The sequence below is a fragment of the Strix uralensis genome, chromosome 22 (assembly GCF_047716275.1).
Source record: "Strix uralensis isolate ZFMK-TIS-50842 chromosome 22, bStrUra1, whole genome shotgun sequence".
Taxonomy (NCBI): domain Eukaryota; kingdom Metazoa; phylum Chordata; class Aves; order Strigiformes; family Strigidae; genus Strix; species Strix uralensis.
In genome coordinates, this window is record NC_133993.1 from 10705051 (window position 1) to 10729000 (window position 23950).

The 23950-nt window shown below is 72.4% G+C and overlaps 2 protein-coding genes across 4 annotated transcripts; one reads left to right on the top strand and one right to left on the bottom strand.

Moving 5' to 3' along the window:
* The first annotated feature begins 384 nt into the window (after positions 1-384).
* RARA (retinoic acid receptor alpha) lies at positions 385-21283 on the top strand. 2 transcript variants are annotated; one of them, XM_074892092.1, is made up of 9 exons: positions 385-493; positions 7550-7834; positions 17821-17969; positions 18089-18230; positions 19154-19314; positions 19400-19576; positions 19670-19874; positions 20136-20294; positions 20616-21283. In XM_074892092.1, the coding sequence occupies exons 2-9, from the start codon at positions 7657-7659 to the stop codon at positions 20825-20827; spliced, it is 1383 nt and encodes a 460-aa protein (XP_074748193.1). In that variant the 5' UTR covers positions 385-493; positions 7550-7656; the 3' UTR covers positions 20828-21283. The 2 variants fall into 2 exon arrangements, with proteins under 2 accessions (XP_074748193.1, XP_074748194.1); XM_074892093.1 differs by lacking the exons at positions 385-493; positions 7550-7834 and adding an exon at positions 13071-13294.
* GJD3 (gap junction protein delta 3) lies at positions 21160-23365 on the bottom strand. 2 transcript variants are annotated; one of them, XM_074892148.1, is made up of 2 exons: positions 23281-23365; positions 21160-22895 (listed from the first exon to the last, which is right to left on the bottom strand). In XM_074892148.1, the coding sequence occupies exon 2, from the start codon at positions 22881-22883 to the stop codon at positions 22209-22211; it is 675 nt and encodes a 224-aa protein (XP_074748249.1). In that variant the 5' UTR covers positions 22884-22895; positions 23281-23365; the 3' UTR covers positions 21160-22208. The 2 variants fall into 2 exon arrangements, with proteins under 2 accessions (XP_074748249.1, XP_074748247.1); XM_074892146.1 differs by having other exon boundaries at positions 21160-22947; positions 23281-23361.
* Positions 23366-23950: the final 585 nt, after the last annotated feature.

Sequence of the window (23950 nt, forward strand, 5' to 3'; positions counted from 1 at the left end):
TTCGCGCGCGCGCGCACCCGCCGTCTCTCTTCCGCCTTCTGGAGACTTCAAAGAGTTACGAGGCCGCGCCGGCCACGCCTCTCGCCCCGCCCCTCCAGCCAATGGGGTGCCGCCTCCGCCGGCGCCCCATTGGCTGGAGGGGCGGGGCGAGGGGCGTGGCCGGCGAAAAGGGGCGTGACTGACGAAAAGGGGCGTGGTCTCGTCCCTCGCCCCCCGCCCGCCGCCGCCGCCGCCGCCGCCGCCGCCGCCCCGCCCGGCCCAGCCCCGGGTAAAGTTTCCCCGCGAGCACATGACTCGCAATGGCCGCGGCCGCCGCTCGTTAAGCCCCAGCCCCCCCCCTCCCCTTTCTCCCCTTCATTACCCCCCCCCCCAAATCCCCCCCCCCCACCTCCTCTCTCATCCTTTAGGCCGGGTCGCCCCGTGCCGCCGCCATGCAGCCGCCACCGGGAGCTTCCCGGTTTTAAGGATTTCGGTGCGAAGTCTCCGTGATCAGGTAACGAGTGGGCCCCCGTGGAGGGTGGGGGGACGCTCTTGTCGCGGCTCCGGTACCGCCTCCCCGGTGCTGGATGAGGGCGGGGGGGGGGGGGATCCGTTGCGGCGGGACCCAGCGCGTCGTGCCGGTGGCGGGGGCGGGGGGGGAGGTCGCCGCCGCGTTCACGGGGGCGCTGGGACCGGGCGAGGGTGGTGGGTGCTGTCCCGACGTGCACCCGGGACTCCCCCCCCCCCCCCCCCCCGCGGTGGGTCGGGGTGTCCCCGCTGGGGGGGTCCCAAGGCAGTAGGGCCCCCCCCCGCGCGGAGGCGGCGCTGGGGATCCCCCTCCGGTAAGCGGGGGGGGGGGGGCGGGATCCTGGGGATCCCCCTCGCTCCATCTCGGTGGTGGGGTCCCCGCAGGGGGGGGTGGGGGCCCCCGCCTGCCTGAGGCTGCCGTGAGCCCCGGAGGGGCAGCGTTGCCCCCCGCCCCGGTTCCGGATCGTGGGTTTGCCCCCCAACCCCGGGCTTGACGGTGCTGCCGCCCTCCCCCCCCCCCCCCCCCCCCGGTTACCGATGCTGGGGTCCCCCCTCCGGGGACCGGCTGTTTGGGGCGCTCCCGAGCGGCAGCGCTGCCCTCCCCCCCCCGCCAGTGAAGGCTCGGGGCACCCCCGCCGCCGTGCGGGGGGGGGGCGGGTTAGCACGGAGCGCGGTGCTGGGGGTGCCCCCCCCGGGATCGCCGACCCCCCCACCCCAGACCGCCGGTGCGCGCAGCCACGTTCCCCCCCCACACCACGGCGGGGGCGGGGGGGGGTGTGTGTGTGTTTGCAGGGGCCGCTTCCCCTTTTCGGGGTGCGGGGGGGGGACACACACACCGGTGCGCAGACGGCGGGGCCCGGCGGGTGAGCGGGGCCGGGAGCGCGGGGGGCGGCGGGGGCCGGGGCCGGGGGCCGGGGGGGGCGGGAGCGGCGTCTGCGCCGTTTCCTGGCCGGCGGGCGGAGGAAGCCATCGCTCTCCGCGGCTGACAGGGCGCTGGCGCGGCGGCGGGGCCGGGGGGGGGCCGGGCGGGGGGCGCCGGCCGCTGCCTCCCCCCCAACAACCCCCGCAGTAGAGCCCCGGGGGCGGCGGAGCCCCCGCGGGGTCCTGGCAGCGGTGACCGGGGGCGGGGGGGCTGCCCCGCTGGGTGCTCCCCCGCCCTTGGGGGGGACCCCCCTGGGGATGGCCAGCGGCACCCCAGGTCGGGGTGGGGGGGGGGGTGCCGGGCCTGAGCCCCCCTGCCCGCTGCAGCTGGGGTGTCCCCCAAATGTGTGTCTCTGACCTTTGACCTCGTTGGGTGGCGGGGGCCATCCCCCAGCCCGGTGGGGAAGAGTTGGGGGGGGCTCGGGGGTGTCTGTCCCGCTCGGGGGTGCCGCACACGCAGGCCCTGGCCGGCGGCTCTTGGGTGCGGCACCGCGATCGGTGCCGGGATTAGCGGGTGACGGCTCGGTGGCTTAGCGGCCCCGCGGCCACCGCTCCAGGGCCATATGTCACCCACAGGCCCCGCACCCTGCCCTTGGGGGTGACCTTGCTGCGGCGCGGGGACATGGGTGGCCCCGTGGCTGCTCGCACCGGGGAGATGCCGGTGGGTGCCCCGGCACCTCCATCCACGGCCTGCGGCCCTCCCGGGTGACACGGTGGGCACGGGGACAGCGGGGAGGAGGGCAGGGCCCCGCGCCCCATCCTGCATCGCCCGGGGTGTGGGGGGGTGCCCCATCCCAACCGGGTCACCCGGTTGTCCTCGCGCGCCCGCCCGTGTCCCCGGTGCCCGGTGCCTGTGCCGGGGGGGCGGTGGCAGTGGCGCGGCCGTCGAGCCCGGGGAGGGCCCGTGTGCCGCCGCCTGCCCCGCGGCGCCGGGATTCACCGGCTCCGCCGCTCCGGCTCTATTTATAACCAGGAGGCTCTGGCGTGTCAACGTGCCACTCGCCTGCGCCGGCTGCGGGCTGAGCGTGCCCAGGGCCACCCGCCCCGGCAAGGCCACCGAACGGGGTGCCTGGGCTCTGGGATCCCCCGACCCTTTTTGGGGTGCAGCTGCAGCGCTTTGGGGGAAACTGTCGTCTGGCAGAGCTGTGGGACCCTCGCAGCGCGTGGCCTCAGCCCCCCAGCACCCACAGGCGCCCCACGCTGGGGGGCACCCTGATGCCACAGCCCCCCCCCCCCCACCCCGTGGCAGCGCCAGCGCCGGGGCTCGGTTTGGGGGGGAAGGGCTGCGGTGCCGGCAGGCGCGGGGTGGTGCTGGGGGGGGGCTGCGATCATATCTGCGGTGACACATGTGCTGATTACGGAAAATGGGTTAATCTCCCTGCGGCTGCAGGCGGCTTAGTGTTGGGGGGGCGGGGGGGCGGCTCGTGGCAGGGCCCGGCGAGGGGCCGCGTGCGCCCGTCCTGGCCTCCACCGGCCCCGGCTGCCAGGCTGTGACAGGGGACATGGCAGTGGCCCACGTCTGCACGCCCTCCCGCAGCCGGCCTGGTCACGGTGCCCGCGGCTCGGGGTGGTTTGGTGCCCCCCCCCGCCCCCAGGTACGCCAGATTCCAGCCCCTGGGATTTTGTCCAGGCCAGGTGCCACCAAATCCCGGTGTCCGGGGGTGTCGCGTGGCCGCTTGCCCACAGGGTCCACCCACGCCGGCCCTGGGCGTCGTGTCCCGAGTGGCCCCGTGCCGCGGGCCGGCGGCGCAGCCAGCTGCACTTGTCTGCCGGCTGTCGCCGAGCCAGAAAGGGCTGTCTGGGGCCGCGCTGTTCCCGGCACGCCGTTCCCAGGGCGCCGGCTGTGCGCCGCATCCAGGGCTAAAAACAACCGGGGGCTGCCGCGAGCGGCTGCCGTGGCACAATCCCGCCGCTTCCCGTGAGGGAGCCGGGATGGGGCACCCCGGCACCGTGACCTCGCCGCCAGCGCCGCCGGAGCTGCGGTTGCCTTGGCTCATCCTGAGGGTCAGGGCTTGTGCCGCAGGGTGGAGGCTGGGCTGGGTTTGGGGGTGCCCCTTCTCTGGGTGGGGGTCCCCAGGGTGCTGTGGGGCTGGTCCTGCGGTGCGTGGGGCTGAGCCGCGCTGGCTTCCAGGATCTGGTGAGCCAGCAGCCATGGGCTGGCCAGGCCGGGGTGGTGCTGGTGCCGGTGGCGGCGTGGCACAGCCGTGCCCGTCCCGGGGGCCGTGGCGGGGGCCGGGGCACCTGTTCCCGCAGAAGAATGGAGCGTCTGGCGGCGGGTGCGGGAGGTGTAACCGGAGCGGCGCGTTCCCGGCGTAACCGGAGCCGACGCGGCCGCGACAGGTGGAATTTCAGTTTGTGGATCCCAGCCGGCAGCGGGACGTGGGGGTGCCGGGGCGAGGACCCACGCCGGCGGGGCTGGTAGCCGCACCCCTGGGGTGCCCGTGTGCCCCCACGGGGCAGGGAGGCCAGCATGGACACCGTCCCCACCAGCCAGCGCGCTGTCCCTGGCCCCGCGTCCGTGTGGTGGTGGCCGGGTGTGGGTTGCTGCTGGCCCGCAGGGCATGGGGGCACCGGCACTGCCCAGGGACCTGTGCCGCTAGCCCCGGGGAGCAGCGTGCAGGTCCTGGGGTCCACACCGGCCCTGGCACCCCCAGATCCCCTCGAGTGGGGGTTGTGAGCAGCCCCGGCTCTGGCACATGCTGCCTGTGCCAAGCGTGTGCCGCCGGCTCTGGCCCTGCCGCCGGGCTGGGGCATGATTCACGCCTGCCCGGGGACGTGAGAAACGTGACGGTGACTCACGGCCGAGATGCTTTGGGGATGCGGGGAGGAGGGGGTCTTGCTCAGCAGCCCGGCCAGGGGGGCACCTCACACCCCCTGCACGGTGCTGGCTGGCTCGGGGGGAGCTGGGGCTACCGGGGAGGTGCCGGTGGTGACAGGGGACAGCCGGGTCCTTGGCATCGCGTGTGAGGCCGCCCCGGGTCGGGCGCTGACAGCAGCGAGGAAACCGCAGGCTGCGACCGCACAGCGGCTCCGTGGGCGCTTCCTGCCCTGCCTGGGAGGCTGCCGGGGAGTGGGGCCACCCTGCTCCCCCCGTGCTGGGGGGCACGGCACCCCTTCCCTGCGCCCTCATGCCACGGGGTGACCTGGCACCAGGGTGTGTCCGTGACCTGTCCCGGTGAGGATGGGGGACGCGGACAGCAGCTCGGGTGACAAATTTGGGGAGCAGAATGGGTGTTGACAGGGTCCGGGGTGGCAGGGGACTGAGGTGACGGGGTCCAGGGTGGCAGGGCACTGTGGCAGCGAAGCCGGGGCTGAACTGAAACCTGGCCGCCTGGGAATCGAGAGTGGCGAGGGGAAGCTGCGGTTGGGAGCGCGGTGCCCGCAGGCATGACAGGAAGGGCCTGGTCACTGCCCGCCGCCCCGCCAGGCACCCCACAGCCACCCCGGCCCCGCTTGCCCCCCGCGGTGCCAAGGGGGGGGGGGGGGTGGGGTGGGGACGACACAGGGCGGTGGCCCCGCTCACCGGCGTGTCACATCCGGGCGCTGGCACTGCCATCGCCGTGTGCCCCGGCAGGAAGCGCGGCTGCCTTTGGTGCTGTGACGTGGGCACCGGGTTTGGTGCTGCCTGCACCAGGGTGGGGGGGGGTCAGGGAGCCCGTGGGGTGGGATTGGGGGGGTGCTGCCCGGCCCCTGCAGCAGGCAGGGCTGGGGGTGGCTGCTGGGGGGGGGGTGGGTGTCATGGTGCCACCGCCCCGGTGCAATCCCTGTCGCTCTGCGGTTAGCGCTGGTGCCGGGCGCAGGGGAGCAGGATGCGGCCCTGCCCGGTGCAGGCAGCGAATCCAGCCTGGGGGCTGCCTTTGTGGAAGGGGTCTCTTGGGGGAGGCTCGTGCCAGCGCTGCCCGGCCTGGCTGGGGGTGCGGGGTGGGCTCCGTGCCCTGTGGGGTCACGGTTGGAAGGCAACTGGGGCAGCCACAGTTTCTCCCCCCCACCCCCCGCCAAGCCACGCTGCTGCCGGCCCTGGGAACGGCTCCGGTCCGTGTGTCCGTGTGTCCGTCCGCTCCCGGGGGCCATCCCCGGCCTGGGCGGGAGGTTCCTCGTGGCTGGGATTTGGCCCGGGCCCCACGGCCGTGTTTTCCGCGGGGCTGGAACGAGGCGCCGGATTCCAGGAAGCTCCAGGCCCCGTCCAGCTCCTGCCGGGGACTGGAGGAAAAGGCGCCGGGGAGGGCGAGCGTGGGCCCCCGCTGCTGGCCTGGGGCGCTCCGGGAGCGGGACCTGGCCGGGACGCCCAGGACCCCTGTTTGGGACATCGGGGAGCAGCCGTGTGCTGGGGTCTGTGCCAGCACGGGGGGGGCTCCTCAGGGCTGCGGCTCCTTCTGCCCACAGGGACCCCCAGGAGTGGGGTCAGCCGGGCCCCTCGGACCCTCGTGGCCGCTGCTGGTTCCGTGGGGGCGGTGGGAAGGGGCTGGCGGCCGCCTGCCAGGTTTGGGGTGCGCGGTGGCCAGGTCTGGCCTCGCTCGGTCCCAGGCCGGCAGCGTGCGGGCGGAGGGGGGGGGACGGGACACAGGAGCGGGGTTGAGTAATTGGGCCCCGGCGCGGCTGGCGCGGTGCCCGGCGAGCTCTTGGCACCGGCAAACATAAACAGTTCTTCCCGCGCCTCCCTCTCCCCTGCTCCCCCCGGCCAGTGCGGCTTGGGGGCCACGGGCCTGGCTGGGGGGCCAGGGGCAGCCCCCCCTCTTACTGGGGGGGCCAGGGTGCCTGCGGGGCCGCACAAGGGACCCCAACGTCCCCTTCCCGGCGCTGAGCCGTGGCCACTGTGCCTGGGCGGGTGCTGACCCAGTGTCCGGCACCGTGTGGTGCCCATGGGAATCCCGCACGCGCTGCAGCACCCGGCGGGTGCCCTGTGCCGGGGGGACACACACACACACGGATGTGACGCCCCCCACCCACCCCAACCACCGCTGGGTGCCCACCCTGCGGGCAGCCAGACCACAGATCTCCCCATGGCTGGGGGGCAGCGCCGGGGATGTGGGTGCTGGTGTGAGCTTTGAGGATGGGGGTCCTGCCTCCAGTGGGTGCACCCAGCTGGGTGCTGGGGGGGCCGGGGGGGGGGCAGGCAGGGCCGTGCCCAGCCCGGCCCCTCCCCAGCGCCTCGCCGGGCGGCCCAGCCTTGTTCCTCTGGATCCTTTTCCGCCTCCGCGGGGCCGGGAGCCAGCACTCTCGGCAAATAAACAGCCCCCGCCGGGCCCCGCGCCAGCGCTTAAATAAACAGCCAGCCCGGGATTGTGAAAGCCCCGTGCCCCCCTTCCCACCGCCGCCCCCCGGCCTGGCCTGGGCCGCGGGTCCGTGCCCCGCCGGGTTGGCGTGGGAGCTGCCGGCACAGCCCGGCACATGGCACAGGGCGGGGGCTGTGCCCCGACGGGCAGAAGCTAGCCCTGTGGCAAGTGGGCCAGGCTGAGCCCCCCGGGTGCCGGCCCCGGGGGGGGTGGTGGTGGGGGGTGAGCCCCCCTCCTGCCCCTGGGGTTGGGTGTCTGAGCACTTTCGCGCTCCGTGCAGGCGTGGGGGGAGCGGAGCCGGCGGGGGCGTGCGGCCGTGACGGCAGAGAGCGGGGCTGGGTTGGAGCTGCTGTCCTCAGGGGACCCCAGCGTGCCTGTGCCCGTCCCCCCCCCCCTCAGCTGCCTCGTAGCCCCTTGGGCTGGGGCGGGAGGGGCGCTGCCCCCCTGGGGCCCCTCCGTGCGCCCCAGCTCCAAGGCCAGGCCTGGGGGAGCAGGTTTGGGGCCGTCGCGTGGCCCCTGGCCCGAGGGGGGGTGTCTTGTGGGGCCGCAGTGTCCGTGCGCCGTCCCCTGCCCCCTCGCCCACTAAGCCGGGATTAGCGGCCTGCGCCGGCCAGGCCCCACCGGGGCCGGTGGCGTTAATCTGGGGGATTGTCGTTAATCTCGCGGGGAGCGCGGGGCCTGGCCAGCTGCGCCCTCCTGGGGCCGGGAGGGGATGTGGCCCCTGGGCGGGGAGGGGGGAGGTTTGGGGAAACTGAGGCACGGTTGGTGGGTGCCGCATCGGGGAGGGGGGCCAGGCATCCCAGCCCCTCCGCTAACCCCCCCCTCTCTCTCTGCTCCCCCCCCCGCAGGAGCCAGCGAGGACAGCCGCCGGGCAGCGGGTCACCGCGGGCCCCATGCTCTGCTCGGCCCCCGCCTGCGCCTGAGAGCCCCCCCAGCCGCGCCGGAGACCCCCGTCATGGCCAGCAACAGCAGCTCCTGCCCCACGCCCGGAGGGGGGCACCTCAACGGCTACCCCGTGCCCCCCTACGCCTTCTTCTTCCCCCACATGCTGGGGGGGCTCTCGCCGCCCAGCACCCTGGCCGGCATCCAGCACCAGCTGCCCGTCAGCGGGTACAGCACCCCCTCGCCTGCCAGTGAGTACCGCGGCCCCGCGGGGCGGGTGGGGGGGACCCCCAGCACTGGGGTGGGGGTGTGTGCGGGGACCTGTCTGTGCCAGGGTCTGTCCCCAGGCACCGGTCTGTAACGTGCCCCGGGGCGGTGGCACCGATGGGGGGGTTTGGGGGGGTGTTTCCTTACTCCCAGCCACTGCCTCGCCCACCCATGGGGAGCTGTGTTTTGGGGGGGGCGGGGGCGCACCTTTCCCGGTGGGAAACGAGCGCCGGGCGCTTCTCCCCGTTAGTGCCGCCACTGGGGAAACTGAGGCAGGGAGCGGGCAGCGGCGCTCGGCGGGGTGTGCGTCCGTTAATTGCCGCTGTGTGGCCGCCCTCGTTAATGGCCGTGTTTATACCCCGGCTGTTAACGGCGCAGCTGGCCCTGGTTAGTTGGCTGTCACCGTCCCTGGCACCCACCGCAGCCGCGCTGGGAGTCGGGGGGCTCGGGGGGGGGGGGCCGGTGCCGCGCTGCGTCCCCACAGCGGCTCTTTGTTCGCCGTTGGCGCGGGGGCCGCCCGTGGGGGAGGCGATGAAGGCAATCATCGCGTCTGCTCCTGATTCAATTTCCCCCTGACAGGGTCGTCCATCACGGCCCCGGTAATCACCGCGCTGGCAGCTGGGAGCCGCGGGAGGTGGGCTCCTGCCCGGGGTCCCACACCGTCACCCCGGCCTCGGGCCGTGCCTCAGTTTCCCCCTGACGCTCGCTGGGTGCTGGGGGGTGGCTGCTGGGCCCCCTTTCCCGGCACCACCGCGGGTGGGTGCCCTCGCCATGCCGCCATGGGTGCCCCGCGGCACCCGCCGTCGGGGAGGCTCCCGTGGGTCGGGGCGTGGTGGGACTCCCCCCCCCCCCCCCCTCTTCGGCCCGTCCCTGGCTCCGGGGGACGGTGCAGGCCCGGGCAGGGCCGGCCCCGGGCGCTGTCCCCCGCCGGAGCCGCCCCGACGGCGGTGGGACCCAGTGGGACCAGTTCAGCGACTGGGTGGCGGCGGGTGGGGCCTCTCCCCCGCTCTGGCTCTGGGGCCATTCCCGCCGCGTGGCCTTGTGGGAACGGGCTGGGGTGGGGTGGGGGGGCTCCTGTCCCGTGTGTGTCCCCCCCTCCCCATCCCCTCCTCTGGCACCGGGCAGGGCTGGCGGGTGCCCTGGGGCTGATGGCGGAGGCTGAACCGAGCCTCAGTTTCCCCTTGGCCTCCCCCACTGGGGTGCTGGGAGGACGCAGGGGGTGGGGGCACCGTGTCTGGGCCCCCCCCCCCCCCCCAGCACCGGCACAGCGCGGGGGTGCCCTGTTTGTGTAGGTCCTACAGGATTTGGCGTGGGCCTGGGCGCGATGTCCCCGCTCTCACTCCCAACAGGGAAATGTGGGGGTCCGTGTCCCCGCTGGGGGGGGCCCAGCGCACTGCCCCCCCCTCCTCACGCGTGTCCGGCCCTGCTGCCGTCTGCCCTCGCCAGATGTGCTGCAGCTGCGCGGCCCCGGGGCTGATCCGGCTGGGCCCCCCCGGGGGTGCACATACACCCCCCCCAACTCTGTGGGGTTCGGCCCCATCCTGAGCGTGGTGCTGGGGGCTGCCCCGCTCGCCACGGGTGCAGGGGGGGGGCCTGTTGCACCCCCCAGCCCGAGGTGGGTGTCCCTGGGTGCCCCCGGCTGGGGCCAGACCCGGCAAGGGGGAAGCGAGCGGAGGTGCTGGGCACGGCCCTGGGGACCCCCGGCACGGCCCCCCAAGCGCTGCGGGACCCCCAACCCCGCGCGGGGGACCCCGGGACGAGCAGGGGATGGTGGCGGGGGGGGGCACCCAGGGTGGGTGTGGGGCCTCTCCACGCTCACAGCCGCGTGTGGGCACATGTGTGCACGCACATGGTGGCTTGCACATGTGTGTGCACCTGGGGCTGGCTGTGTGTGCGTGTCTGTGTGTGCGGGGGGGTGTGCACGCGTGTAGCAAGCGTGGGGGTGTGCATGTGTGTAGTGGTGGGGTGTGCATGTGTGTAGTATGTATGTGCGGGGGTGTGCATGTGTGTAGTATGTATGTGCGGGGTGTGTGCATGCATGTAGTAAGTGTGTGTGGGGGTGTGCATGTGTGTAATAAGTGTATGTGGAGGGTGTGCATGTGTGTAGTGTGTGTGTGCATGCGTGTAGTAGGTGTGTGGGGGGTGTGCATGCATGTAATAAGCATGTGCGGGTGTGTGTGCACGTGTGTAGTAAGCATGTGCGGGTGTGCATGCCAGTAGTAAGTGTGTGCAGGGGGTGTGCACGTGTGTAGTAAGCGTGTGTGGGGCTGAGCAACTTGGGGGGCTGCGTGTGTGTGTGCTCAGTGCCCGGCCCTGCCATGCATGTGCCCGTGACGGGCGCGCACATGCGTGTCGGTGCGTGTGGCCGTGCCCGTGTCCCCGTCCCCAGGGGCTCCACGGTGGGTCTGGGGGGGGGCGGGGGGGGGCCCTGAGGGATTGCCACCCCCAGCCCCGAGGGGCTCCCTGGGCCGCGGCCCCCCCGGACCCGCCCCCTGCCCTGGTTCCCAGGCTGCGGGAAGCGGGACCCCCCCGCGGCCCCCTCCCCCTGCAGCCGGGCCCCCCGGCCCTGCTCCCGGCTGCCGGCACGGGGGGCCCCCGCGGCCGGGCCCGGCCCGTCACCCAACCCGCTGGCTCCGGTTTCTTCCGCGCCGCAGCCGCTCCCCCGCAGCGCCCCGTAATTAATTAATTTTTAAAAATTAATGAGCAAAACGTGCTCCCTGCAGGCCGGGGGCCGCGGGCGGGGGGTGGCGGAGCTGAGGGGCCCCCGCTCGGGGCAAGGGCTGGAGAGAGCCCCTGTGGGGTGCGATGCTGGGGACCCCCCGGCCCCCCCATCTCCGCCCGGGGAAGATTGATGAGGCCGGGCTGGGCGCTGGGCCCCCGCGCCTGGGAAAGCCCATCACGGCGGAGGTTTTCTATCACTGTCACGGGGGGCCGGGGGGAGCCGCCTGCGCCGGCCGGGAATTCGCCGCGCTCAAAGGCCGCTGAAGGGGATAAATGGGGTCTTTTGAAGTGGGCGGGCGGGAGGGGGGCTGCGGGGGGCCCCGAGGTGCCGGCGTGGGGATGGGGGGAAGGGGCTGAGGCCAGGAGGCACCCCCCGTACCCCGGGCTGGGCTGGGGGCCTGTGTCCTATTGTGTGCTGGCGCTGGGACCCCCCACTCCGGGCTCAGCGGGGACCCCCGTGCGCTTCGTGGTCCCCATCGCGCTCGTGGGGGCTTCTTGTGTTCCCCGGAGCATCGGCCGCCCCCGGGAGCGGGGGGCCTGGGGGTGCTGCTGGCGTCACTCTGGTGTCCCCGTGCTGCTGGCGGGGCGGTGGGACGGGGCACATGGCGGGGGTCCCCGTCCCCCCTCGCGCCGCGGGGCTGCGTGCGGGGCGCTCCCCTCGCCCAGTTCCTCTTGGCTTCTGCGTTAAGGCTTTGGGGTTTTTTTTCTTTTTTTTTTTTGTTTTTTCTTTTTTTTTTTTTTTTTAATCTCTGTTTCTTCCTGTTGCCGCCGGCGTGGGACGGGAAGCGCTGCCTGGCGGGGCGGCCACCGGCCTGCGTGTATGGCCCAGCCGGGCCGCGGCCGCGCGGTGCCACCGGCCCCGCGTCCCCTCCGTCCCCTCCGTCGCAGCCACATTCTTTCCAGCGCTGGTAAATGAGTCAAAGCAGACATTTGTCATGTTCGCTGCAGGAAGTTGGAGGAGCGCTGGGCTTTTGTTCAGAAACCTGCTGGCTAAGCAAAGCCTTTGACTTTCTATTATTATTTAAACAGGCGCTGCTGATCCGCTCTGCGCACACACGCACACACATGCACACGCAGACACACGCACACGCCTCCCGGCCTTTTTCTTATTCTTTTTTCTGTTTTTCTCCCCTTTTTCTCTCTACCCCGCCTCTATTTTGGGGGGGGGGGGGGGGGCAGGTTGGACATGAAAGCGGGGCGGCCCTGGCTGTTCGCTTTGGGGCTGGGGTGAGGGGGGGCTGCTGGCGTGTGGGTGTGCGGAGCGTGAGGGTGCCCTCGGCACGCGCGCGGGTGCTGCTGTGTGTGCACACACGCGTGCACACCCACATCTGCTCACGCACGCTCCCTGCTTGCTGCGTGTGGCCGTGCAGGGCTGGCGTGTGCGGCAGCGCCCACATTTCCCCCCCCATCCACCCCCCCACCTCCACCCCGTGTCCAGCCGTGCACACGCGTGTGCTGCTCCTGCCCCTGGCAGCACCCAGGAGGGGGTTCGGGTGGGCTCTGCACCCCCCTGGGCTCTCCCTCGGAGGGCACCCCGGGGTGGGGGGGGGGGCTGGGGTCCCCGTGGCGTGGCAGAGGCCATGGGGTGACACCAGGCAGCAGGGGGGGTGTTACTGGCGTGGCAAGGGAGGGGGCACCATGGTGGCCCGTGGCCACCCCGGCCTGTGGCCACCCAGGCCATGCCGCATGGGGACACGGTGTCACACACGTGTCTGTGTGTGCAGAAGGGATGCACACACGTGTGTGCGCACAGGCTGCCCCCCCTCACACACACGAGTGCACACCCCCAGCCCCCCCCCCCCCGTGCAACAGTGTGGTGGGGACACGCGTGGGCCCCTCTGCAGTGGGGACGCAAACAAGCACATACCCGGTCACGCAGTGGGCACACGCGTGAACACGCGCACACAGGCGTGTGCACACACCACCACCCCACCCCCCCCCCCCCAGTACGGTGGCACCCGCACCCCGGGGGGGCGGCCGGGGGTCAGGCCGAGGTGAGCCCTTCCCCGCCGGGTTCACCCGCAGTTCACCCGCATCCCATTAGGCAAATGAGCCCCCCCCCCCAATCACCCTGAGACACCCCCTCAGCCCGCTCTCGCGTGGGGGTGTCCGCCCCCCGCCCGCCCCGCGCGTCCGTGACCGGGGAGGGGATGGGGGGGTCCGGAGGCGGCCCCGCGGCGCGGAGCGGGTTAAGGCTGCGGGGAGGCGGCTGGTGTCGGGAGGGACCGGGGCTGCGGAGCCGGCGGGGCTGCGCCTTCCTCCCCTCCCCCTCCCTCTCCTCCTCCCTCTCCTCCTCCTCCTCCCTCTCCTCCTCCTCCTCCTCCCTCTCCTCCTCCTCCTCCTCCTCCTCCCGCCTGCCCGGGCGCGGAGCGGAGCGGCGGGGCCCCGCTCCCCCGGCTGAGCCGCGGCGGGGCCATGGCAGCGCGGCGCGGGGCGCCCCGGGGGCCCGGTTGCCGCGGGGGGGGCTACTGACCGCCCGGGGCCGCCCCCACCGCCGCAGCGGGGTTTGACGGGGGGGTGGGGGGGTGGGGGGGGCGGGGAGCCGCCCCCCCCGCGGCCCCGGGCCATGTACGAGGGCGCGGCGGTGGCGGGGCTGCCCCCCGGCCCCTTCCTCCGGATGGATTTCTACGGGCCGGGCCGGGGCTGTTTGCTGCCGGAGCGCGGCCCCCCCGCGCCCCGCGGGGCCCCCCGCCGCCCCCCGCCCTGGAGCAGCTCCGGCCGCTGTAGGTACCTGCGCCCCGGGGGCGGCCGGGCCCCTCACCCCGCCTCGGGCCGGGAGGGGCGGCCTCGGAACGAGGCGGGGGGGGCTGCGGGGAGGGGTGCGGAGAGATTGGGGGAGGGGGGGGGGGGCGCGCCTGGGCTGGGGGATGGGTGCTGGGTGCTGCTGCCGGGGGGGTGCTGGGGACTGCCCCCCCGCCCCGACGGCTCGGCCGTAAACAACCCCCGTCCTATTTCGGCGAGAGATTGGGGGGGGGGTGTCGGGGCTCGGCGGGGGGCCCCTCGCACCCCCCTTCCCGCGGGTGGGGGCCGCAGCAGCGCCAGCTCCGCCGGGAATTTCGCTCCCTCCTGATAAGGGCTCCGAGAAAATCCAATTAACTCCGGAGCCGCCGTTGCTGCTCGGGCGGAGGGGGAGCGCCAGCGTGTGCCCCCCCCCCGAAAACGGCCGTGTCCCCCTGCGCCGGGGGGCTGGGGGCTGAGGTGGGGCCCGGCCAGACCCGCTGGCGGCATCCTGCCTTGTGTCCCTGGGGGGTCACAGCCCGGGGTCCCCCGCGGGTCCCCCCGCTGTCCTTGGGGACGGGCAGGCCCCGTGCTCTGTGCAGGGGGGGTGCGGGCAGCGCACCCCGAGCCACCGGCCGGCCGGGGGGCTGCCACCCCCCAGACGAGGGGGTCTGGGTACGCTGGAGGGGATCCCATGCCCCCCCCTCGCCTTGCAGTGGGCAACCGGCCGGCCTGGCCCTGTGCCCAGGGGCCACGGGCGACGGTAACGGCCCAGGGAAAGTCCTGCCCGGCTCTGTCGGACTTTCACCCCCCCCCCCCGATAACGGCTGCGGGGCCCTCCCGTGGGGTGCAGCGAGGCTGGGGGGGGGGGCACCTCATCCCCGGGGGACTGGCGAGCCCCTCTCCCTGCCGTCCGTTCGCCCTTCCCGTGGTGATGCCCGGTGCTGCGGGGGGAGGGGGGGGGGGGGGTCCGGCCGTGGCCCCCACGGTCTCGCTCCCCCCATTGTCTTGGGGCTGCTCGACCTTTCCGCCGGCACCGAGCGCGGCGCGAGGGGCCTTTGTCTGCAGCTGGGGACGGTGCGGGGCTGCCACGGGGGCTCCCCCCGCCGTTGCGGGGTGGGGGGTGCTGCTTTTGGAGCCCCGGAGCAGGGGGGGGTTTGCTGCCTTTGAGGCCCCAGCGCAGGCAGGGTGCAGGCAGGGCCTGGCAGGAGCTGTGTGTCCCAGGCTCCAGTGCCACCCGCTTAGCGCAGCCCCCCCCCCCCCCCAATCCCACTGGGGCTGTGCTGTCCTGAGTGGGGTAGCTGGGGGCCCCCCAAGTCCTGCGGGAGAGGGGTCCTGCTGGCCAGAGCCCCCTCCCCATGGGCTGCAGCCAGGCGGGCAGCTCTGAGGGGGGGGGGCCCAGGCAGGGCCAGGGCACCTCCAGCCTCTGGTCACGGTGACCGTGACCTGGCGGGCGTGTAGGCGGCGGGTGCTGCCGGGACTCCCTGGCTGGGTGCCCCGATCCCTACGTCACGCCGAGGTGCCGTGTCTCCCTGGCCCGGGGGGGGGCCAGCCCGCGGCACGGCTTGGGGGTGGCTGTGCTGTGCCTCAGTTTCCCCAGAGACAGCTGGGGCTGGGCTGTGCCCGGCGGGGCTGGCCACGAGGTGCTGGCTGCTGGCCCGGCACTGCCCGGCCCGGCGGGGCGCCGACTCGCTGGCGCAGGGGCAAGAGCTGCTTCTCGGGGTGCGGGGGGGGGGGTCTGGGCACGTTGCTGTGCGGCGGTTGGGGAAACTGAGGCACCAAGCGGTTCCTGAGGGTGGCTGAGGGGCTTGCAGGAGCCCACCGAGGCATCCTGTGCCAGTGCGGGGCCACGCGCTGCAGGGGGGTTTGTGGGGGTCTCGGGGAGGGGGTATGTGGGGTTGGGGTGCGCGCAGGCACCCCCCCACTGGGCACAGGGTGACCCCGCCATTGTCTCGCATGAGCCGCGCTCCGTCCCCCCCTGCCCGCCAGCGGCGCGTGGCAGATGGGTGAGTCGGGGTGGGGGGGGACCCCCACGGTGCTGGTGGGGGGCAGGACCCCGGGGTCTGCTGGGCAGGATGCCCTGTGGGGACCAGGAGGGGGGGTGGCGGTGCCCGGCGACATGTGGACAGGACCGGGCACCCCATGGTGGGGTCACCTCATGGTTTGGGGCTCCCGGGACCCCCCTTCCCCTCCTCCTTGTGGCGGGTACCAGGGGGGGCCCTGCTGCGGCCCCCGGCTGGGCTTTGCTCCTTGTCCCCCCACTCCACCAGCCCCCGGGGGTTGGTGACAGCCTGGACTCCTGGGTGTCCCCCCTCATCCCCCCCGGGTCCTGGCCCGCAGTGTGGCCCCGTGGGTGCTTTCCCACGCCGGGGTGGGGGTGACGGGTGTCGGGGTGCCCCGGGGTCCCTGGTGCGGGCAGGAAGCGGCCGGCGGGGCCGCGGGCGGGGGCGGCGCGTTCACCCGGGGATGCTGGCGGGGCCGCAGCATCTGGTCTGCAGCTGGGCTCCGCTTCCTGCGAACGGGGGGGGGGGGGGGGGGGGGGGGGCAGGACGCCTGCGCCCCTCCTGCTCCAGGGGGGAGATGGGGCTGGAGGTGGCGAGGGAGCCTGGATGCCGGGGGGGTGGTGTCCCCCATGGTCCAGCCGGCCCTTCCTGCACCCAGCCCCGCGGGAGCAGGGGAGGTTTGCACCCATCCTGCCCGCTCAGCACCTCTGGATGCTGCTTTGTGCCCTCCCCCTGCCCCACAGGGGTGTGAGGGGCATCCCCTGGCCTGACGCCACCACGAGGGGCTCATGGGGAGCTGGCCAGGCTGGTGGCTGTACCCCTGGCCCTCTCCGGCCCCCCCCCACGGGTTGCACGGGGGTCCCTTGGCTGGTGGCTGTGGTGACGGGGTTCCCGTGTGCTGGCACAGTCGTGTCTGCGCGGGGACGGACGCTGGCGGGGCGGGAGCCGGGTCCCCTTCCCCCTCCGCACCCAGCACATCAAAACCTTGTCAGATCTGCATTTGGTGAGTGCAGCTCTCCACGAGGAAGTTCTTAAATTATATAAAAGAGGCGATAAATTATAGACGACGTTCGCTCAGTCACTTTAATGGCTCCGCTCCCTCGAGTGGCAGCCGTGATTTATGCAGTGCCGCCCGGGAAGCGCTGCCCGGCTCGCTCGCCTCCGCGCCCCGCACGCTCCATCCCACCCGCACGCTCCATCCCACCCGCACCCTCCCATCCCACCCTCTCACTCCATCCCATCGCGCCCCGCACGCTCCATCCCACCCTCACACTCGCCTCCGTGCCCGCACACTCGCCCGTCCCCGTTGCCCAAGCGTCGTGGGTGGCTTCGTCCCCGTTGTCCCCCCTCCCAGGCCCCGTCTGCACCCACCACCCTCAGTGAGTGGCTGGTGGCACAGTCCAGCTGGGGACCCCCCCACCCCTCATCCATCGCCCCCCCAGACCCCTCCCACCCGCAGTGGGACCCCTCCTCAGCTCAGCTCAGCTCTAGGGTGGGTGCCCCTGGCCAGGGCCTCTCCCCGCTTCCCCAGGGCCCATTTCAGGGGCCTTTTTTGGGGCGCAGGGGCCGGTGGGGCGGGGGGGGGGCCGGGCTGGGCCTTTAATATCCTGTTTGACTGGTTCGCTTGGCTCAGCTGCAGAAAAACATTCGCAAACATCCCGGAGGAGCTGGGGAGCGCTTAACCCCTGCCTGGCTGCACCCCGCGCTGGGGGCTGCACCCCAGCTGCACTGCACCCCCCCCGCCTCAGGGCTGGGGCTGCGCCAGGGCAGGGGGTCGGGGCTTGTCCTGGGGGGCTCAGGCACTGCCCGGGTGCTCCTGGGGGGTGAGACGGAGCTGGCATGTGCCATGGGATTTCGGGGTGCAGGAGGGGAGGGGGTCAGACATGTCCCATGAGGTTTTGGGGGGCAGGAGGGGGGCAGGCACGTCCCCCGAGGTTTCGGGGTGCAGGGGGCACCGGCTGCGTCCCCCGGGCTGGCGGGGCCGTGGTGGCCGGGTGCTGCTTGTCGTGGGCCCGCCGGGGGCCCATGGGGTGCAGGCTGGGTGCCCCCGTCCCCTCCCAGGGGGGCCATGCTGTCACCTCTGGGGCGATGGGGGCAGCGGGCGGCCCCCCGGATATGCACACGTGTGTGTGCCCGCGTGTGTGAGCACCGGCCCCGTAGCCGCCATCGGTGCTGCCCGCGCGGGGGGGGGCTCCTGGGATCCCAGTTATTTTTCTGTTCTCTTTTTTTTTATTATTATTTTTTTAAATTTTTTTTTTCTGTCTGTCTGCCTGAATTCCACATCGTCTCTGTGGCCTGGAAATGTCAAGTTGCATCTTCCCAGCTCGCGTCCTCTCCCCGCCGGCCCCGCACAACCCGGGCAGGGCTGGGGTGGGCAGCGCAGGGTGGGCGGGGGGGGGTGGCTGGCAGGACCACCAGACCCGGGGCCAACCCTGGCGCTGTCAGGGGGTGCGGGGTTGTGTATGGGGGGGGTCAGCCCTGCCTGGAGGGGGTTCTCCATGCCCTGAGCGCTGTCACCTTCCCCGCAGCCGTCGAGACGCAGAGCACCAGCTCGGAGGAGATCGTGCCCAGCCCCCCCTCGCCCCCACCCCTGCCCCGCATCTACAAGCCCTGTTTCGTCTGCCAGGACAAGTCCTCGGGGTACCACTACGGGGTGAGCGCCTGCGAGGGCTGCAAGGTGAGAGAGCTGCCAGGCCACCGTGGCCAACTGTGTGTCCCTGTGGCCACCTTTCCCCTTGGCCACCCTCCCCGGGGTCCCCGCGCCCGGGCGCTGACCGGGGCTTGTGGCGTCCCCAGGGCTTCTTCCGCCGCAGCATCCAGAAGAACATGGTGTACACGTGTCACCGGGACAAGAACTGCATCATCAACAAGGTGACGCGCAACCGGTGCCAGTACTGCCGCCTCCAGAAGTGCTTCGAAGTCGGCATGTCCAAGGAGTGTGAGTGCGGACGGGGACGGACGGGATGGGGACGGGATGGGATGGGGACAGGATGGGGACACCCTGCCCGGGTGCAGCTGGGGGTCCAGGCGCCGTCACCCATCCTGGCAGCCCCCACCATGTGCCCAGCAAGGCCCTTGGGGGGGGGGGGGGAGAAGTTTGGGGGGCCCCCCCTGGGTTTGTGCCACAGCCCGGCCGTTGCCCAGGCAACGCGTGATTGATGATGTCAGAGATAAATGATGCTGACGAGGCTGCCTGGCGCCTGCGTGCCAGTTGTCATGGTGCCCGGCTGTGCCCTCCCCCTCTCTACCCCGTGCGCAGCATCGCTGGGGGTGGGGGACGGGGGGGCGATGGCTGCTGGGGTGCAGCTGCCTCCCCTCTCCGTGGGGCCCCTGATCCCCGGAGGGGCTGGTGGATGCTGGGGGGGTTGGGGTCAGGCACTGCTGGGGGTGTTCAGCATCCCAAGGGCTGCAGCTCACCCTGCACCAAAGGGGGGGGTCCAGGCCCCCGCCCCCGGCCCGCAGAGGGATCTGGGGCCCCCCCCAAGTTGCCACCTCGAGGGCACGTTCCCCCCGCACACCTCCGTGGTGAGCGCGGTGGCTCAGCTGCCATTTTCTCTCCCTGGTGGTTTTCTCCGCTCTATCGACTTTGCTGAGCGCTGTCCCCATGGCCAGAGGTGTCCTGTGTCCCCCCCTCCGGGTGCGGTGTCACCCCTAATTACCTCCTAATGACTTGGGGGGGTTATTTCAAGGAAAACTGTGCGGCACTGGTGGCTCGTCTGTCACCGCGGTTGATCCCGGCGCTGGCGGTGGGGTCCTCCTGCTGCCGGGGGGGGCAGAGCGTGGGGGGGCCGATCCCCCCCAGCCCGGGCAGGGGCTGGGTGGCCACGGGGCCGGGTGATGCTGACCCTGCCGTCCCCGCAGCCGTCCGTAACGACCGGAACAAGAAGAAGAAGGACGTGCCCAAGCCGGAGTGCTCGGAGAGCTACATCATCACGCCCGAGGTGGAGGAGCTCATCGAGAAGGTGCGCAAAGCTCACCAGGAGACCTTCCCCGCCCTCTGCCAGCTCGGCAAATACACTACGGTGAGTGTCGGGGGGTCCGGGGGGGCTGGGGAGGGGTCCCTGGCCTCTCACCTCCCCACCCTCCTTCCCCGGCTTCCCGCTGCAGAACAACAGCTCGGAGCAGCGGGTGTCCCTGGACATCGACCTGTGGGACAAGTTCAGCGAGTTGTCCACCAAGTGCATCATCAAGACGGTGGAGTTTGCCAAGCAGCTCCCCGGCTTCACCACGCTCACCATCGCCGACCAGATCACCCTCCTCAAAGCCGCCTGCCTCGACATCCTGGTGAGAGCGGGGACGGGGATGGGGATGGGGACAGGGGAGGGGGCACCAGGCTGAGCCCCCCCTTCCCCGTCCCGGCCTCGCCGCCCCCCCCAGATCCTGCGGATCTGCACGCGCTACACGCCGGAGCAGGACACCATGACCTTCTCGGACGGGCTGACGCTGAACCGCACGCAGATGCACAACGCCGGCTTCGGGCCCCTCACCGACCTGGTTTTCGCCTTCGCCAACCAGCTGCTGCCGCTGGAGATGGACGATGCCGAGACGGGGCTGCTCAGCGCCATTTGCCTCATCTGTGGAGGTGGGCGCCCAACGGGGCGGGGGGTGCAGGGGTGGACACCCTGCCCGGTGCCCCGGCAGACCCCCGGTGTCAGCCTGGCTGGTCTCCCCAAAGGGCTGACCAAGAAGACCTCAAATGGGGCCCTTGGCCATGGCACAGCCACCCCGGTGACCCCCGCGGGGCCCGGGACAGGGACCTGGGCCATACCCCCCCCAAGGGGGGCAAAGGAGGAACGACAGGATGTGTGCTGCCCCCCTGTAACCACTGGTCCCCCCTCCCCAGACCGCCAGGACCTGGAGCAGCCTGATAAAGTGGACAAGCTGCAGGAGCCGCTGCTGGAGGCGCTGAAGATCTACGTGAGGAAGAGGAGGCCCAACAAGCCCCACATGTTCCCCAAGATGCTGATGAAGATCACGGATCTCCGCAGCATCAGCGCCAAGGGTGAGCGCTGGGGAGGGGGTGGCCGCCCTCCTGCCACTCGGTGTCTGGGGGAACATCCCGGGGGAGCGTCCCTTGGGCTCGGTGTCATCCCAGGGGGGGTGTGTGTGAGTGGGGGGGGGTCCAGGCCCCTCACCCTTCCCCGGGGCACCACACCCGCCCGAGGGGATGAGGGAGGGGGGTACCCACAGCGCCGCATCCTCCAGGGACACTGATACGGGGCCGTGTCCCTTGTCCTCGGCACCCAGGGAGGAGCAGAGCTGGGGGTGCCAGTTTTGGGGTGCTGGCAGTGCCCTGCCCCGCTGACCCCCACCCTTCCCGCAGGCGCCGAGCGGGTGATCACGCTGAAGATGGAAATCCCGGGGTCGATGCCGCCCCTCATCCAGGAGATGCTGGAGAACTCGGAGGGCATGGACACGCTGGGGGGGCAACCGGGTGGCCCCCGCGCGGGCAGCCTGGGGCCCCCCCCGGGCAGCTGCAGCCCCAGCCTTTCGCCCAGCTCCAACCGAAGCAGCCCGGCCACGCACTCGCCATGACCCGCGCCCGGCGCGCACCAGGACAGAGCCCGGCACACGCCGGGGGGGGGGGGAGCCTGAGCCTCGGGCCTGGCTGCAGCCCCCCACCCTGGGGCGGACTCCTCGGCAGCCCCCCACCCCCCCCAGCCTCCACGCCGGACGCCTCCGCCGGAGCGGACCCCGCGGGGAGCCCCAAAGCCCCCGGCCCCCCCCCCACCTCCCACAAGCCCCGGGCGAAGCGCGTTGGTTGAGTCACATTTCAGGGGCACGGGGGCCCCCTCGGCCGCGTCCCCGGGGACGCCCCGGCCCCACCAGCACCAGCACAGACGGGATCGCGCCCACCGAGCCACCCCCCGCCCCGGCCGTCCGGCGGGGAGGACCCGGCCAGACCCCGCCCGCTGAGGAAGCAGAGTCATTTAAAAGAGAAAAGAAAGCAAAGTATATATATATAAATATCTATAAATATCTATAAATACGTTTTAAAACCTTTGTAAAAGTTTGGAGGGGTTTTTAGGCCTGTGCAGGTGGAGGGGGCACGGTGGGTGCTGCTGGGGCGGGGGGTGGGGGGGGGCACACGATTTATTATTATTAAATTTTTTTTTTTTGTTGTTGTTGAGATTTTAGTGGTTTTAGAGTCGGGGGGTGCCGGGCGGGCCCTGCCCCGGCCCCCCCAGGCGGGGTGGGGGCTGTGGGGGTGCGCGGCGGTGCCAGCCCCGACCTTGTGGGGAGCGGGGCCCGGCCCTGCCGGCACGGGGAGGACGGGAGGGGGGGGACGGGGATGGGAGGGGGGGGCTGGCTCCAGAATAAAGTTTATTTATTCTAGTGCCCGGCTCGTTCTTGCTGTGGGGGCACCCGGAGGGGAGGGAGGTGCCCAGGGAGGGGGGGCGGGGGCACGGTCAGGGCTGCAGCACCCTGAGTCCTGGGGGGGTCTTTGCTGCAGGGTCTGGCTGTCCCCAAAGGCTGAGCTGGGGAGAACCCTTTGGGGCCCCCCCGCACCCCCAAAGCTCTGCCCTTCCCAGCCCCAATGCTGCGGTTGTGTCCCCCTACACCAGGGGCCAGCCCCGGCCCGCAGAGCCCCAACACGTTCATGACATCCCCAGCACAGGGTGTGGGGGCAGCCCTGGCCCTCCCCGTGCCAGGCTGGGGGGGCAGTGGGAGGGGGTCAGGGGTGTCCCTGCCGCTGTGCAGGGATGGGCCCTGTTTGTTTTCCTTTTGTCCATATTTTTTTTCCAGCAGCTGCCGGGTGAGGCCCATCCGCTGCCCACAACAGGAACCGGGGGCACCGGGGCATGGCCCAAGCCGCTTCCCCGGCACAGCGAGGGCTGGGGCGGGGAGACCCGCAGCCGCCCGCTGGGCACCAACCAGGCTGAGAACGGCCACAGCTCGTGCCAGCAATGGCAACCTACACGGTCAGGTCCCCCCGCGGCGGTGAGGAGGCATTGGGGTGACACAGCTCCGCCACAGCCCCCGCCGGCTGCCCGGGGGCCGGTCCCCGCTCCTGTGGCCGGTGGCAGCAGCTGGGCCGGGGCGGGGGGCCCTTGCGCAGGAGGTGGGCGAGCTCGGCCAGGCTGAGCAGCGCCGAGACCAGCCCCACCACGAAGTAGAAGTGGATGAAGACGGTTTTCTCGGTGGGGCGGGAGACGAAGCAGTCGACACGGTGCGGGCAGGGCCGCCGGCGGCAGACGAAGAGCGGCTGCACCCTGAAGCCGTAGAGCAGCGCCTGCCCCAGCAGGAAGCCCAGCTCGGCTGCGATGCGTGCCACCACGCTGCCCACGTAGAAGGGCTGGAGGCGGCGGCCGCGCTGGCCGGGGGCCCCCCCGCGCCCCGGCTTGGCCGCCTGGTGCACGGCGAAGATGACGAAGAGGGCGGCGGGAGCTGAGAGCACGACGACGTGGAAGACGAGGAAGCGGTAGTGGGAGATGGGGAAGGCGGCGTCGTAGCACACGGGTTTGCAGCCCGGCTGCTGCGTGTTGCAGACGAACTCCTCCTGCTCGTCCTCGAAGACGTCGCTGCCCACGGTGGCCAGGACCAGGATGCGGAAGAGGAGCATCACCACCAGCCAGAACCGCCCCACCATGGGCGAGTGCTCCTGCACCGCGTCCAGCAGCGAGCTCAGGAAGCCCCACTCGCCCATGGCCGCGCTGCGGGAGCGGGGTCAGCGCTGGGGGGGGGACACGCTGCGGCCGCCAGGATGGACCCCAGCGGGCAGCACGGCCCCTCTGGCTCCTCGCCCTCTGCACCCCTCCCAACCCATCGCTCCAGCCCCACTCCCAGGAGGGTGTCCGGGCAGTGCCAGCCCAGCTCACCCCTGTCACGAGTGTCCCCAGGCGTCTGCTCTGCCCCAGGACTCGCTCCCCCAGAGATGGGTCCAAGGACACCAGCTGGGGCAGGACAGGCAGGTTCCCCAGCCCTTGTTCCCCCCCTCAGACCCCTCGAGCCCCCCCAGCCCAGCCCGGTGGGGTGTCCCCTGGTACCTGCGGAGGCTGCGGTCACGGTGTGCCAGCGCGGCTGGCGCCGGCTGTCCTGGGCTGCGCGGGACTGTCCGGTCCCTTGTCCGGCTGGGATGGGATGACGGTCCCGCAGCCACGCCTGGAGTCCTTTTAAAGAGACAGAGCAGCCGCAGGGGCGCCTGGAGGGGAGGGGAGGGCTCAGCTCTGCCGGGGGGGGCTCAAGGGCGAACACAGCCCTGGGGCCAGCAACTGCCCGGGGCGCAGGTTGGTGCTGGGGGCTGTGACCGCCCCATGCAGAAACACCCCCGTGCCTCGGCCTCCCCAAACCCCTCAGGGTCCCAGGCCACAGCACTCAGCCCCCAAAAGGCCCCCCCAGCACTGGTGTCACCTCCCTGGCCCCAGCACATCGGCCGCATTCGACTGTGCCACGACAGCTCCTGCCCTGCAGGACCGGGGTGCTGTGCCTGGGGGATGCTCAGGGCAGGCCCCAGCCCTCCCTGCTCCGTGCCGGGGCTGTGGGGGCCACAGGGGCTCCCGCTGACCATCCTGGGCTGCCCCCAGCCCTGGCAGGTGCTGGCAGACGGAGCCGCGGTGGCCGGCGAGTGGCCGTGCTGTCCGGCTGCCGCTTCCCAACGCGCCGCGGGGCTGGGAGGGAAATCCTCAGCGGCACGGCCAAGGCTGCCCCCAGCCCCTG

Excerpts from the sequence above, each read along its gene's own strand:
- RARA (XM_074892092.1), top strand. The coding sequence starts at position 7,657 with ATGGCCAGCAACAGCAGCTCCTGCCCCACGCCCGGAGGGGGGCACCTC. Across the intron at positions 7,835-17,820 it reads CAGCACCCCCTCGCCTGCCA|CCGTCGAGACGCAGAGCACC; the intron begins GTGAGTACCGCG and ends CCTTCCCCGCAG. Across the intron at positions 19,577-19,669 it reads CCGCCTGCCTCGACATCCTG|ATCCTGCGGATCTGCACGCG; the intron begins GTGAGAGCGGGG and ends CGCCCCCCCCAG.
- GJD3 (XM_074892146.1), bottom strand. The coding sequence starts at position 22,940 with ATGGGCGAGTGGGGCTTCCTGAGCTCGCTGCTGGACGCGGTGCAGGAG.